Consider the following 14694-nt stretch of genomic DNA (forward strand, 5'->3'; position numbering starts at 1 on the left):
ACTCCGATGACTCCGAACCAACTATTTCGTCCAAGGGACGATAGTTGTGGATAACCCCTGTTATCATGAAATGACCCTGAAATTATGCGGATGTTAGTGTACATAGCCTGTTCCCTTTCCTCTTGATTTTTTTTTTTTTTTTCGAAACCTATCAGCCGATAGACTCGTGTACGGATAGCGGAGCTTGATGTCAGCAACGAAGAAAATAACAAAAGGTTCCGATGAATGGTCCCTTCCATCAATGTAAGGCGTAGCGGTACGTATTTCGCAGATGTCAGTTCCTGGGAGCTTTTGTTCTCCTGGAATCTCCACTGTCGCCGTTGGCGCCTCGCTTGAGACCGGACCCCCCGTTGGACTGAGCGGACTTCGTGATGAATTCCTCAAGCATGTTGGCCAGAGTTTGCAAGATATATTTTTCACCCAGGCGAACCTGAATAGCCATCTTCTTTCGTCGACCGGATTGGTTCAGGGGCTGAGATGTTTCAGCCTGAACGAGCCGCGAAAGGACCTCCTCATCCTGGGCAATGGTTGTGGGGTATTGGCTGCCCACGAGCTGGATGGTCTTTAGCAGAATAGCAGCTTCAGCGTGGCCAAAGGACGGCTTTGGGGGTTTGCTCTTCGATTTCTGATGCTCTAATTGCTCCGGTGAGAGTGTGAGCGTCTTGAGCAACAAGAGAAGCTCATCCGGAAGGATGTCTGTCAGCGAGTTCTCGGGCGAGGGTCTGGGGACGACATATCCGTCATCGAGAAGTTCCAGATCTTCCAAAAACGCGAGCTAGGGTACAAGTCAATTATCGAGCCGCAGAAAACGTTGGAATCCCGGAAAACGGAGCAGGTGATAGGTACCGGAGGATGACTTTCAATGTCCGCACTTTGAAGACCGGCAGACCGGCAGATTTGGTCAAGCGACAGCTCGACCACATCGTACGGAGCATAGTTGTCGGTTACATAGCCGTAGCGCCTTAGAAGGTCGGCACGGGGTAATTCTCCATAGTCGTTGAAAATCTCGTCTCCAGCCTGAATGGGCTTGACGGCTTTCATAACCAAAGAATCCTCCTCTTGAAAGAGGCGTGCCTGCAGGATTGAGACATGAGTACTGATATGAAACACAAGGAGGCAGTCTGCGGGAAAGGGCACGCACATTATTTCGATCCGCATCCGCGTTGAGGATGTCTGCCAGTGGTACCATGCCTTTAGAAGACTGGTCCTGTTCATCATCGGTCACGTAACCGTCCTCTTCGTCATTGTCCTCATCGTCTTCATCCTCGACCTTCTCAATATCAAATGCATAGGCCATAATAAGGGACCCCATGATATGAGCTAAACCGAGAAGGGCCTGGGCACCCGCTTCACCGTCCCAGGAGGCTAGGCCCTCAACTGGCGGAAAGAGAGAAGGATTGGCCCTCACAACCGGTGCGATCATCTGCATGATTGAGTCTTCAGCACCCTCTTTCCCGATCTTGCTAACGATCGCACTGCCTTGCAGCTCCTGAAGTTCAGAATTGGACCAGAACATCAGTGTGTCAAAGCGCTTGGGAAGAACTTTAAAGTACGGCGCCCAAGCAGATTGCTCTCCTAAGAGATATTCGTACATCATCACCAGAATAAGGGACAGCCATGGGCCTAGTTCCTCCAGGTCGTGTGAGATCAGATCCTTCATCTTCGAATTCTGAGCCGACAGAACGAGTCCGCGAGGGATGGTGAAAAGCTCTTCGCCGTCGAAGATATCGGACCGAGCCACTGAATGTGTAAAGGTAATTGATCAGATAGAGGTACTTTGACAGCGGTGCTTCTTTCTGGAGGGAAAGAAAAATGATGAATCTAAACCCTTCGGATGGGTGGCCACATACCTACACCTCTCCCAGCAGATCTTGATCGTAGATCAGCGATACTGATTTTCGAATTGATTCTCACACCCGGCTTTCCAGCTAGCCATGTGATAAACTCATCTGACTGACGCTGGAAGCTGTCGGAATCAGGAAAGTGGGCTGAGGACGACATTCTTTTACTGATGAAGAATGTTTGTGACCTGTGTGGGTGGAGTAGTATGAACGGACCCCCACAAGATGAGATGCACACAGACGATTTCGACAAGGTAGAGGGGAGGTATCGAGAAGATAGAGAGAGAAAGCAATTTCAAGAAGACTCCAAGACAACGGAGGGATATCACAGGAGCAATCCACCGTTGTGGGAGGGGAAATGTATGGAGTGGGTTCTCAGTGCTAGTGAGCTGGTAGTTGAGTAGCATTTAGCTTACCTTTATTGTATACCCCCGTCGTCGGATAAACGCTACCACCGTGTCAAGCCGCCCGTCCGCCAATAGATAACGCCGCTGATCAAAAAGGGAAAAAAAAGTAACAGCGAATGAAAGCCGAGATTACCCCTCTGCAGACGAGTTCCCCGTAACGAATTAGCCAAGTTCTAATGGATGTGATTATTATTATCTATTGAAATTTGAATCTTAGAATTGGTCGATAATACGTTCATTCCAGTCATGATTGCCATCGGACTCGAAGGCTCTGCCAACAAACTTGGCGTGGGCATCATGCTCCATCCCGAAGATGGCAGCACCCCGCGGGTCCTTGCTAATATTCGTCACACCTATGTCTCCCCTCCAGGTGAGGGGTTTCTTCCCAAAGATACTGCACGGCACCATCGCTCTTGGGTAGTGAAGCTTGTAAAGAGAGCGCTCAGAGAAGCACGCATCTCAGTCCGTGATGTGGACTGCATCTGCTTTACCAAGGGCCCTGGCATGGGTGCTCCGCTTCAGAGCGTCGCTGTGGCTGCCCGGACGCTGAGTCTATTATGGGGCAAAGAACTAGTTGGTGTGAACCATTGCGTTGGACGTATGTGTGACCATAGACGCTGTCCGCGGTCTCATGCCTGAGACCTAAACATTCGACAGCCTCCCGACAATCCTACAAGAGAGCTAACAACTCGCTTAGATATTGAAATGGGCAGACTTATCACTGGCTCCACCAATCCTGTCGTTCTCTACGTCTCAGGGGGTAACACACAGGTGATTGCCTACAGTTCGCAAAGGTATCGGATCTTCGGCGAGACCCTCGATATCGCCGTGGGCAACTGCCTGGACAGATTCGCCCGGACATTGCACATCTCCAATGATCCCGCACCAGGGTACAACATCGAGCAACTAGCGAAGAAGGGCAAGCAGCTTGTTGATTTGCCGTACACAGTGAAGGGCATGGACTGCTCCTTTTCAGGAATTCTCGCAGCCATTGACGGATTGGCTGCATCCTACGGCTTGAACGGCGAAGAGAAAGAAGAGGAGGATGCGGGAGATAATTCTAAACCCACGCGCGCAGACCTATGCTTCTCGCTCCAGGAGACCGTGTTTTCCATGCTTGTTGAGATTACTGAGCGCGCTATGGCGCATGTGGGCTCCAAGGAAGTCCTCATAGTTGGCGGCGTCGGGTGCAATGAACGATTACAGGAGATGATGGGAATCATGGCTCGCGACCGCGGTGGTAGTGTCCATGCCACGGATGAGAGATTTTGTATTGACAATGGAATTATGATCGCGCAGGCAGGTTTGCTCGCGTACAAGACGGGTTTCCGGACTCCGTTGAAGGAGTCGACTTGTACGCAGCGTTTCCGAACAGACGACGTGTTTGTAAAATGGAGAGATTAATATGAGCACCAGTCATGATGAGGACATCACATACGATCACGCCTATAGACATTAAAATCTTTTGATCATTGACTTTGTAATATTGGGAGCCGCGATTAGGGACCTTTGTGTTTCGAGAGCTTGATATCTCTATCTCGTATGCAAAAGTCCTGCAGTTTCGCGATGCTAAGAAATGGAATGCTACATCGCTTAGAAATCTAGTCAATAATACGGGAATAGGAAGACCACCTGATGACCTGACGATGACCGCAACGCAAGCGTGCGGCCGGCCCATGAGGAAGAGATAAGGTACAGAAATGTGGGAAGGGGCAGCGGCAATTGATGATGTTGCATATCGACATTCATGCTATAATAACCAAGAAATGCGATGTAAACAGCGCGGTCATAAATGAAATTGTCCATCATATGTGATTGAATTGACAGTAGCCATGCGCCGTGAGGCATGTGAATTGATACGGCTCTTGCATATATGCATCTATCGGAGGAATTTATGACCATGAACAAGTCGACGAAGTGTGTTTCTCGTCGAAGCAGATCCTCTGAAGGAATCTGGGGGAGGCGAGTGGCGTAGCGAAGGGTCACTGACACCGAAAGTCTGCGGCCCCTGATCCAACCATTTCGTGCGCAAACACCCGCGGTGTCCCTGAGATTAGCTCACGCATGGTATGAGAGTGTACGCAAGCGCCTTTTACTAGGGGTTACTAGCCCGTGATGTGGCTGGTTGGCTTGTACAATATCGTTGTGACATACTGCGCGAGGCTGAGTACATACGCTGAAAAAGGGGGTGGAATTTGGCGGAGATCTTACCTTTCGTTTGTATCTGGTTGTCACACTGGTCGCCAGAACGCCATTTTTGATGCTGCTCGTGGCGAGATGATTGAGTACCGTATGATTGGGATAGTTGAGAACACTGCTGTCATCTTTCATCGGCGTCGTGCCGTTCAGGATCGATTTACCCAGGAAAAGCGGAAGACTTGGTGGCGTAGGAGTATCACCAATCACGTTGGCCGCTTGCTGGTATTCTGGACTGTCTTCGTCCTTGTCCAGATCCACAAGAAATTGGGGAATAATAGTCTGGAAGTCTCCCAAGGGGATCTCCTCTGGTTCTTCCTTGTCTGACTGATCTTCAACATCTGCTCCATTGCGGTCGTTCCCAATAATATTGGGAATAACCTGGGGAGGGTGAACGCCTGAAGGAACTGCGCTTTTGTTCGTTTTATCACTCCCCCTGCGCGATCGGTTGACGTCGTCCGCGCTGACCTCAATGTAGTTGACGAGATGATTCGTAAAGTCGACTGCAGTCGGCAGATTATCCGAAGCCCGCATCTCCCCATCTACAATAAACTTCAGATGGTGTGTACCAGGGCGGAGATTTAACGTTGTGGACATGACCCCTGGATTACTTTCGCTGTTCACGAATCATCGATTAGCACTCGTGCGATTCTCTTGTTGGACCAGACGGCGAGAAGTTGCATGCTGCATTGGGGGGCGGGAAAGAAGACGAGAATGGGCGAAGACCGAAAAATATGAAAGGACTTATTTGGCCCTTACGATGGTTTTGCAAGCCCATGCACAAAGAGGACAGATTGAGACGCAGCAGTAAGTGGAGGGTTACATACCTTCTGTGTAAACGATATTTCTTTTCCCAATTCACAAAGGTCCCGGTAACGTATACTTTTTCTCCGGGGCCATTCCATTCGATAAATGTTGGTACAGCCCTGCCTACACCGCTCGGTGTATATGGTTCGAGCTCGTCAAGCGTCTCCTCATCGTCAACGGCAGTGTTGCTGATGCCTGCATTGTCTTGACTTGCTTGTTCGCCCAATGGACGGTCGCCTGAGACAAAACCGATATGTGAGTCCTCTGGTCCGATGATCGGTGAACCTGAAGTAGCCGTCGCGTCGCCGATGGGTAGGGGCATCCGAGGCGGACGTTGAAGGTGGGTGGATGCACTATAATATGCGTTGAGAGGTGGGCCAGACGGTGCTACAGTCGGATCATGTCTGGCGGCAGAGCGAGAAACTGGTACCTGCACAGGATTTGACGGATCTGGTGAGGGGATGTCCCTGTAGTGAGGCTCTGCTTTCTTCGCATCATGTCGGTCCTGTCGCTCGGAATCACCTTTAGAAGAGTCTGTGATGTTGCGCGATTGAAGGCGCTGCTGAACTGGAGTTTGACGTGCTGTGGCCGAATGTCCTGTTGCTGTCTCAATAGACGCCGAGGGGTCGGCCGCAGCTGCCTTCGCTGCTCCGGATATCGCGTTGGTTGACGGCCGGCGATTCACCTTCTTATCGCCTGTAGGAACGGATAAATTTGATGAGGCTGAACTTGGCGGAGCATCTCCGGAAGGGCCTTTTGAAGGATTGTTGCCCATCTGGGGCGAAGGAGTCTGTGACGACCGGTGTGCACGGAGAATAAATGAGGGGGAGGGACAAGAAGTGACTACTGTATGTTAGGATGCCAGCATCAGCGCGCCAGCCTCCAGGGGCTGTACCGAGGGCCAAGCGCAAAGTGAATGAGCAATGATGCAAAATAAATGAGTTGAATGCGAATGAGATTCACRATAGGTGCTTCAGTTAGACATGTAGGCAATCGAATCGTACTACGATTCACTCTGTCAATGGATCATTGGTATCTCACAGCATTTGATGATGTCGACGTTGTTCCGGGGCTTGCCAAAAGCGTCCATTTAGGGTATAGGGTTCTATTCTCCAGCTTTGGGGGCGTCTTGTTATGGTAAGGTGTCAGTGCCGCTGTATGATAGGTAAGCAGACAAAATTGCTGAACTAAAATAGATTCGGGTTAGCGCCAAAGCACCATCCTGGGGCGGGGCCTTCGGCTCCACTCGATCTTCATCTACCGACATCATGCTCCATTCCTGCCAGTAGAACTCCCAAGTGCCTGTAACTTCATCTTTCGTGGTCAGGTCGGGATTGGGAAATCACAGTTGATAAACATCCATCCCCTCATTGAGTTCAAGAATTGGTCAGCCTACTCTTGCACCTCCGTTGTTCATCATATATACTAGAGGGATGCGACAGTAGTTCAAGTGTTGTATTTCAATGGCATGGACTTCGGCAGTCGCAACTTTGGTTTACTCTATCATATACCCCTTGACATTTTTGGCATATTGTGTGTATGGACTACTAAGCCTTTTGGTCACCCCGTTGTTGAAACTGGGGCTTGGTGTCTTGAAGCTTGTCCTCCTCCCTCTCAGGATTATTGCTAAATTTGAGGTATGACGTGTTGAAAACCCCCTTTACAATCCTCTTGAATCCATTTGTGTATTATAGTGATGACAGGCTGACATGTGTCGCAGGCCTTGCTGCTATTCTTCGCGACAGCTCTAATCATCGGGCTGATTCTCGGCACTGTAGTGCATTTGACCAGTGCATTTGTCATCGAGACACTTAACGAGTCATTGGGATTCTCTGAAAATCCACCAAGTCGTGGAAATTCAAAGAATCGGTTACGTCGTTCCGCCGACGTAGGCAGGAAGCTTCCACTTGCGGGAGGACCAAGATCATCTAGGGACATTCTTGCGGAATTGTCTGACACGAGAAAGGTCAAACGTCTCGGTGATACTGGAAGTTTACTCTCTTCCTCAATTCTAGAAGAGGAGGAATTCAGCCATGATTCTGCTTAGCAGGCTGAATGTTCCGCCAGGGCATGTGGAACTCGTTGTGTTAGCCCATAGAACCTTATGAAAAGATTACGATTGAAGACGAGGAAATGTCAAAACAAAACTCAACGCGGTACTGAAGTATTCTACGTGGCATCGATCTCAATGCCCATTCTGGACCCTGTCAACCGAGGCGATTCAGGGAGTCATCCTGGTTAACTGCAAGCAGGGGCCACAAGAGGGTCATATTGCACTGGTTTATGAATCATATGTACATTAGCCAGCATATAAAAAGAACTAACTGCCAGTACAAACGGATCCCAAAATCTAGCGCACAAAAGCAACAAGCGCAACGACTCGATTGTTGAAGGTTAGTACGCCGAAGGCCCATTTTCACCCAAGATGACCATAGCTGCGACGAGCCCGAGATACTTTCTTAGAATCAGACTTGACAATCCGAGTAGGACAATTTGTAGTCAGGCACTTAACATGAATCCCAACCTGTTCAACGCTAGTCACTTTCATGTTTCAGTTAGACAGTTAATGCTCAAGGGAAATAACAGTATACACCTGGCCGTTACAGGGGCAACAGCTGCGTCATGGTTTCGTTGGATGCTCTGACAATAATAGCCGCAGATACCTCGGATCTGGGGTCTGTCCCAAGGCAATCTGAAGCTGAATATGCTGGGACAGGTCTACCATCCACAGTTGAGACCATGTCAACTCCTCAAATGTCCCAGAATTGGGTGTCTCTTGCTGGCAATACGGTTATGTGAGCCTCGTAAAGCAGGACTTCTGCATGCGTTGATCGATTCGGAGGAGACTTCCCCGTTGTAGCCTCCCAGATATGGCAAGTCAGCGACGGAGAGAACTCTGCTTACCTGTTGCTTTTAAGTTATCGCGCAAAGAGTCCCGAGCTTGATCGGAAAGCGCAACACACAACGCCGTCGATATTCAGAGATCCCGACTCGCTTGTCGCGCTTATCCTCCTTGTGTGGCCACGGTACCGGGAGTATGGATCACAGCAACTAATACGCCTGCGTATATCGGATTCGCCTTGAGAAGTGATGTCATTACTTTTCGGGCTGTGGACGAAGAGCCTCGATGATGACAGCGGTCCCTTGGCCTGCTTTTCGAGATGACTGGTAGACTGTTGTGACTCTTGATGCACCTAGGCTAAGGGGTTATACCATGGAGAAGGTTGTCAATTGAATGAAATCGTGCTGACAAGATTATCGACTCAATCGCTGCAAGGAACTCTAATCTGTTGCGCTGGCATAACAGTAATCTGTCCGAAAGAGAGACGTTAGCGTGACTGCAAATATCTTGACAGAGGCAACAAGACAGACACTGAGTAGCAGTTTGTTGTAAACAAGCAATTCTAACAATACTGAACCCGGTATGAGAAGCAATATGTGGTTTGTCAAAAGAGTTGCATTGCGAATTTCTATCAACGACAGGACAATACTAATGCCCGACATATCAGGTAAAGCTATCGGACAAACTTGCAGCATGTAGAACGCAGTCCAACAAACACCATAATGATATCCATCTTGCGATCGTCAGACAAGATATGACAGCAGGCTAGACAAGGAGTTAACATGTCAGAAACAATAGTAAGGAACTCAAAAACCGCTGGAGTACTCGGACAGCCGCACAGACTCAGCGGAGAAATTCAATCTACCCCGGACTTTGGTAATGAACAGAAGTTAACGGTGGAAGGAAGTTAAAAGAGAGGAAGTAGATCCATAAAATCACAGAATGATAGCACGCCTTGACTAGTCTATCAATTGCACCTTGCGTTGTTTAAGCAGGGAGGCAAGCAAGTATGCACACAATCTAAGAACATGCCTTGGATGATGTAATTCCTTTACCCCTTATGAGAAATTTGATGGTAGATATTGAGCCATCGGAGGCAAGAATGTTCTTGACAGATTGTACGATATTGTTGACAGCTGGAAAGTTTCAAACCCTTGCATTACTTCATGCCCAAAATCTGGATAACAAACTTTGGTCATTGCAATTAGTGCAGAGGCTTATTTAGGCCGGCTGAGGATCATGAGGGCCCAGCAGTAGTGAGTTTTACATCTGGGAGATAATAGCAAAGTCTATTTCTGATGAAAATCAGGGTCGTCTGTAATTTTCAAAGCTTGCAACTACTTCTCCCTGCCTTCCCTGGATAGAAGTCCCTTGAAGTCACTCGGATAGCAATGATAATAGAGCATGGACTACAGAGTATGCCGTCTGTTCTCCTAGGAGATAATAGAAGGCAACAAGTAGATTACCTGTAATAACACTAACAAGTAATAGCAACAATCACTGGTGCAGTCCTGCATACTCAGATATGATTGATGGAGTCGACCCCCACTCTAGCCGCGCTGCAATTTCATCATCCCACAGGAGCAATGTAGATCTGCGCGCAAGGGAGTTGAGTATGTGCAAGAGTCTTCAGTACAATGCTCCCATTCCTGTCGGAAAGAATTGCCTATTCAACACATAGTACTGGACCTATGATAAGGAATACGGCACTTACTCCTTATTGTACACTTTTCATAGTACGCAGTACTATGAGAATTGCTGTGTAGATTGTATAACCCTGGACCCTACAGGCCTAAGCCGTTCACGTCCAGCTCTTAAGCCTCCTGACTAACTAGAGGACTAGTACTAGTTAGTGATAGGCATGGTCAATTCACATAAGGCACTAAATGGGCACTAAAGAGTCCCCGTAAACTAACCAAGAACGGGTATAGCTTTCCCCCAGGGCCCTCTAGACTTCCAAGGTCCCACCCCTCCTTGATGGACCATCAACAAGAATTACACCGAGAATACTCCAGCTAGCAGAGATCGAGGATTTGAAGGATCAAGAGGCAAAAACCGGACCGACAGGACTCTGTAGCCATAGGAGGCTGAGCGTGTTAGTCTTGGAATGACGCGAATTGATGGTAATGCTGCAGCACTGACCTCGTCGGACAGAGAGATTATTGCTTGAATGCGAGTAGGCTAAACTAGTCCTCCGTATCTTGATGCCCCATGTCGAAGAAGTTTCCTCAAGCAGTAAAGTGGAGGATGAGACACGCGCAGACGCCAAAGCCACGTTTTTCAATTTATTTTTTTTAGTATAATTTTCTCCAGGTCTCCTTGGCCAATTTCTATTCCGCCATTTGAAACTTGATCCCTGTTTGTGGTAGATGATTGTAAATAGCGTCATTCTCCGATCTGTCTTACCCAGTACTAATAATACCACCATAATATGCGATATTATCAAGATCAGAGACATGGGCAACAGTGATCAACATGGTTTCGAAATTCGAGGCCAAAGTGCCAACAAGTAGGACGGGTGGGGGATAGCAATTAGCGAATAAAAAGGAAAGAATAAAAAGAAAAGGAGGCTACCACCGCAGACCATGCCCATGCAAGGGGTTAGTTAGTACGGAGTAGTGGACTCGAACATGACTTTTGGGGGGAACAGTCTAGAAGATTTATTCTAAAAATTTCAACTGCCATGCGATCGGGCTGATTATCTCAGGTCTCGGGATTCGCTTAGGAACACGCTGATTGGTATCGAGCATTCTCGCAAGGCGTTGGTTCGCGATGGAATACATCAGCAGTCTGCCAGTCTAGCATACATGGAGTAGCTACAGACGACAGCGGGACTTTGTCCGTGCCTTCAGAGAGGCAAGCAACAATGGATACTGATCGCTGAGGCTGAGGATGAGCTAGTCCTGGTCATGTGGCAGTGGCACAGCTTGGACAATCGCAGAAGGCTAAGAAAGGCACATATGAGGTGAATGTCTAGAGAGGTATATCATAGAATAATAATACTAAGAAGCTGATGAAACACAAGTATGCTAGAGTATCCAATTAAGGATACATGTTTGGTCGATCTTCTGCGTATAACAGATCTTCATGGAGCATTTATGGTTTGAAAATCAGGAGACATCTAGATACTCCGACGCGTAGTCCAGTCTAGTTAGCTGAAGTTATCACGATCGTCTCCAGTGACAAGATGCGACAGCTCCAATTATGTCGGAGGCTCCAATGGCAATTTAGTTGCCTTCACCAACTCTACCCTTGGATTTCATTTCACTGTTGGATGCAATTCGCACACGGGTCAAACAGCAGTAGTACCCAGCAAAAATGGAGTACATAGTACGCTCTCGGTGATCGACTTGGTCATGGCTCTCGAGTGGATTGGAACATGTACGGATACCGTTAGTAATGGTCATCAGGTGTACTCTCCTTAGACAGCTGCGATACACGGCATCCCTCATCGTCAGCTGGCTATGGCTGGTAGGACAAGTAGCATGTCACTGCTGACTTTACCTTCTCTGCGTTAACTACTCTGTAGTACCTCAGATGAGTTTGAGTCTGCTTCGGCTGTATAATATTATTTGACAACTCCAGGTAGATAGCTGACAAAAGATTGTAAATAGATGCAACAAGCGCTACACTAGGATACGGACAGCACGAATTTTACAGACTACGGAGTACTTGGGATTTGGAGCTATTGCCGTCAGTGGGGAAAATGCTAAGATAGGCCAACGCTTGGATTGGAGGCCCGTAATTCGGGACCGCCATGGGATGATGGAACGCCTGGGCAGGGAGTCTGAGCAACCATCGCCATTGGAGAGAATAAGCTGACTGGTACGCCAGCAACGACGCTAAAACGTTCGCTGGGCTCCAATCAAATGAAAGTCTGCGAATATGTGATGGCTGGCCATTTTCTAGGGCACGGAACGAGGTACTTGCACTAATGCACCTAGCTGATCTCGAACCAAGACCAGCATCAGCAGACAGCAACGGGTCGAATAGATATGCCATCTATCTCATTGGCCAGAGAATCATGAGCTGGTCATTCTGCATTGTCGCTCCTTTTGGTTTCCTAGCTTGTTGCCTGTTCTCCGTTACGTGCCATGTCCAAACTACAGAGAAGTGAGACCTCATCCCGACAAGGTGGCCACTGGCCGCGCACCGCCCAGAAATTCGTAGGTATGTGTACGTAACTCGCATGAGCCTCCCTATTATGGCTCTTTGCATGTCTCCGGAGTACTGGACGTGGCTTTGCATGCTTTTACCTTTCTGCTGAACATGGCCAATTATCAAGCCTTAGTCTTTCTCAGCTGGTGCGGTTTCGGCCATGACCCGCAAGCCACAAGGGGCGAATCAGTCTTGAAGCCCAAGGGAGGCTTTAGTGAGTTTAGCTGGATTCTGGGGAATCAAGATTCGGTTTCTCTGAGTCTAGTATGTCGCACATGAACGAGACTCTGCACATGAGCCTGCAGATTTGCGTTGATTTGCAAATCACTATGGAGAAGCACTGTTATCTCTGGTAAATTCGCGTCCTTCTTTCACTCGTGCTTGAAGTTAGGCCGAACTATGGGTACATGACTGCAGCGATACATTGCCTTTCAAGACATCAAGCTGGCTGCCTGGTTGGAACACCCTATGATGCAGGGCGCAAGCTTGGCACTGAACACATGGGCACGAGAGAACAGATCAGAGGGAAGTATAATAATAGACAAATGATAATAGCATTCTAGATCCACCTAGATAGTGTATCTAGATAGTGGTTACTGGATAGTAGTCAAGTCTACGGTACCTAGCAGGCTAATTTGTAGGTAGGTAATTGACTCTAATGCTTCAGCGGCGGGACGAATGTCCTGATCCAACCAGGAGAACAGCCCCAGCGAATGACGGGACAATCACATATCTACGGAGTACTCTGTAAATCACCCTACAGAGCATCTGCCATATGCAGATGAAATTTCTGCATATCTTTTGGCCGCATCGTGGACACGCTAGAAGTTACGGAGTAGATTGGATTAAGGAATCAGTCTACTCACGAGGCCCTGCCCTCTTCGCCTTCTGTCTGCTCATTCACTTGCGCATTTTGGCGGCGATTTCCTGTGACTATGGTGCGTGCCTGGAGTCTGAAATTACGATAATCGGCTATACAGTAGGTACCGGCTAGTACAGGTACTACTTAGTCTGGTGGTGATGAACTCGTGTCCGCTCTAATACGGAGTGCCGCCTGTTCTGGCTGCCTTGGTTTGGGATGATCGCCTTCTTCGATCAGGCTGACTTCGTCAACCCGGCCGTGTGGGTGCAGCATTTCTGCTTGTAGTGCAGGACAGCGCCACACTACCCTGCTCCCCAGTGCCTAGGGCCATCATCCCTAGGCAAACTACAGCCTATCATATCGACGTTCCCCGAGTCCCAACCGACCGTTTCCCGACCATTTCGGCAGTAATCTGCGTCCGAGAAGAGGAAGTGAGTCGTCATGGACTCCCGTCGTAATAATCCAGGCTATTCAGCCGTTGTCCTCTTCCTGCACTAGCGCACGTCTACGGTTCCCCGGCCATGGCGTCACGGCTGTGCAGACTAGCAATAAAGTCGGACTCAGACTAATAAGTTGGGACACTGCTTCAACTCCAAGCAAAGGATCTTGCCAGGGAGAGATGCGACAAAAACATCTTCATGGGAAGATCAAAATCGGCAGAAATACTTTACTGAGCGCAAAGGGTCGAGAATTGCGAAGAAAGAAAACGAATAACAGACAGAGATCCTCTCTTCGTTCATGCAGATACGTAGGTCGAAATCAGACCACTCCCTCTTGCTTGTATGAAGCTTGGCTAGCCGATTTAGATCATTGGCTAGTACGCGTCACAAGATAGTGGGTTTTTGCCTTCATCTTTCTGGGCTTCAGATGCACACTAAATTACCAAGAGCTAGTTTAGCCTTTTTCCTTTCAGCCCTTCAGTCTTCAGCAGTGTTCCCCAGCTTTTTCTACTTGCATGCGAAAGTGATACGAATATGATGTATCTGTCTGCTTGCTGGTGTCACCKTGTCTTCCTACGTGTGGTGCAGCCCAAGTCGCCAAGTTGTTGGTCCTCCACTCCACTACGTTTCCAACAAGACGTAATCAAAGCCGTTGAAAATGTGGGGTAGACCTTAATTCTGGTACTGTGTAGTATTTATTGATATGTAGTCATATTTTCGGAGATTGTCTCTCAAGCAAGATATTGCTGAAAATGTGAAAAGCGGATAATTCTGTAGTAGTTTGTGATGAAAGGTGGGTGGGGATGAGCTGCCCGCTGCATCAGAAGCTGACACTCAACACTTTGCGCCTCCAAGTGTCAACTGTCGAGGGCCCCGGAGAGTCCAGGCCGACGATCGGTTCACTTGAATATTGGGGCCTGGCTCGATGTCGACTGGCGAATCCATGATCTGTCTATCTGCATAGTTCCTGAAGCCCAACCTGAAGGCTGAAAACTCGATGGCTTTTCCGTAATCCTTACCCATTGATGGCCCAATTATCACTCAGGATAGAATTTCGATCTTTGGGGAGGGCGAAAGTCCTAAACGAATTGAGTTTCGACAAGCACGCGCCAATACTGATCGTCTACTGTTCATCCAAGTC

At 48.4% G+C, this 14694-nt stretch overlaps 3 protein-coding genes across 3 annotated transcripts; 1 reads left to right on the forward strand and 2 right to left on the reverse strand.

Annotated features, from left to right (window-relative positions):
* Nucleotides 1–274: 274 nt before the first annotated feature.
* On the reverse strand, nt 275–2001 carry Asppvi_008893 (ribosomal lysine N-methyltransferase; the record flags this gene model as incomplete). Its single annotated transcript, XM_043304758.1, has 4 exons — nt 275–775; nt 847–1074; nt 1142–1740; nt 1851–2001. The coding sequence occupies 4 exons, from the start codon at nt 1999–2001 to the stop codon at nt 275–277; spliced, it is 1479 nt and encodes a 492-aa protein (XP_043160693.1).
* Nucleotides 2002–2494: 493 nt separating this feature from the next.
* On the forward strand, nt 2495–3652 carry kae1 (O-sialoglycoprotein endopeptidase; the record flags this gene model as incomplete). The annotated part of the gene is made up of 2 exons (XM_043304759.1): nt 2495–2846; nt 2946–3652. The coding sequence occupies 2 exons, from the start codon at nt 2495–2497 to the stop codon at nt 3650–3652; spliced, it is 1059 nt and encodes a 352-aa protein (XP_043160694.1).
* A 701-nt stretch (nt 3653–4353) lies between these two features.
* Nucleotides 4354–6026, reverse strand: Asppvi_008895 (putative Snf1 kinase complex beta-subunit Gal83; the record flags this gene model as incomplete). The annotated part of the gene is made up of 3 exons (XM_043304760.1): nt 4354–4401; nt 4460–5060; nt 5272–6026. 3 exons carry the CDS (start codon nt 6024–6026, stop codon nt 4354–4356), a joined length of 1404 nt encoding a protein of 467 aa, XP_043160695.1.
* Nucleotides 6027–14694: the final 8668 nt, after the last annotated feature.

This window comes from Aspergillus pseudoviridinutans (assembly GCF_018340605.1).
Source record: "Aspergillus pseudoviridinutans IFM 55266 DNA, scaffold_6, whole genome shotgun sequence".
Lineage (NCBI taxonomy): Eukaryota > Fungi > Ascomycota > Eurotiomycetes > Eurotiales > Aspergillaceae > Aspergillus > Aspergillus pseudoviridinutans.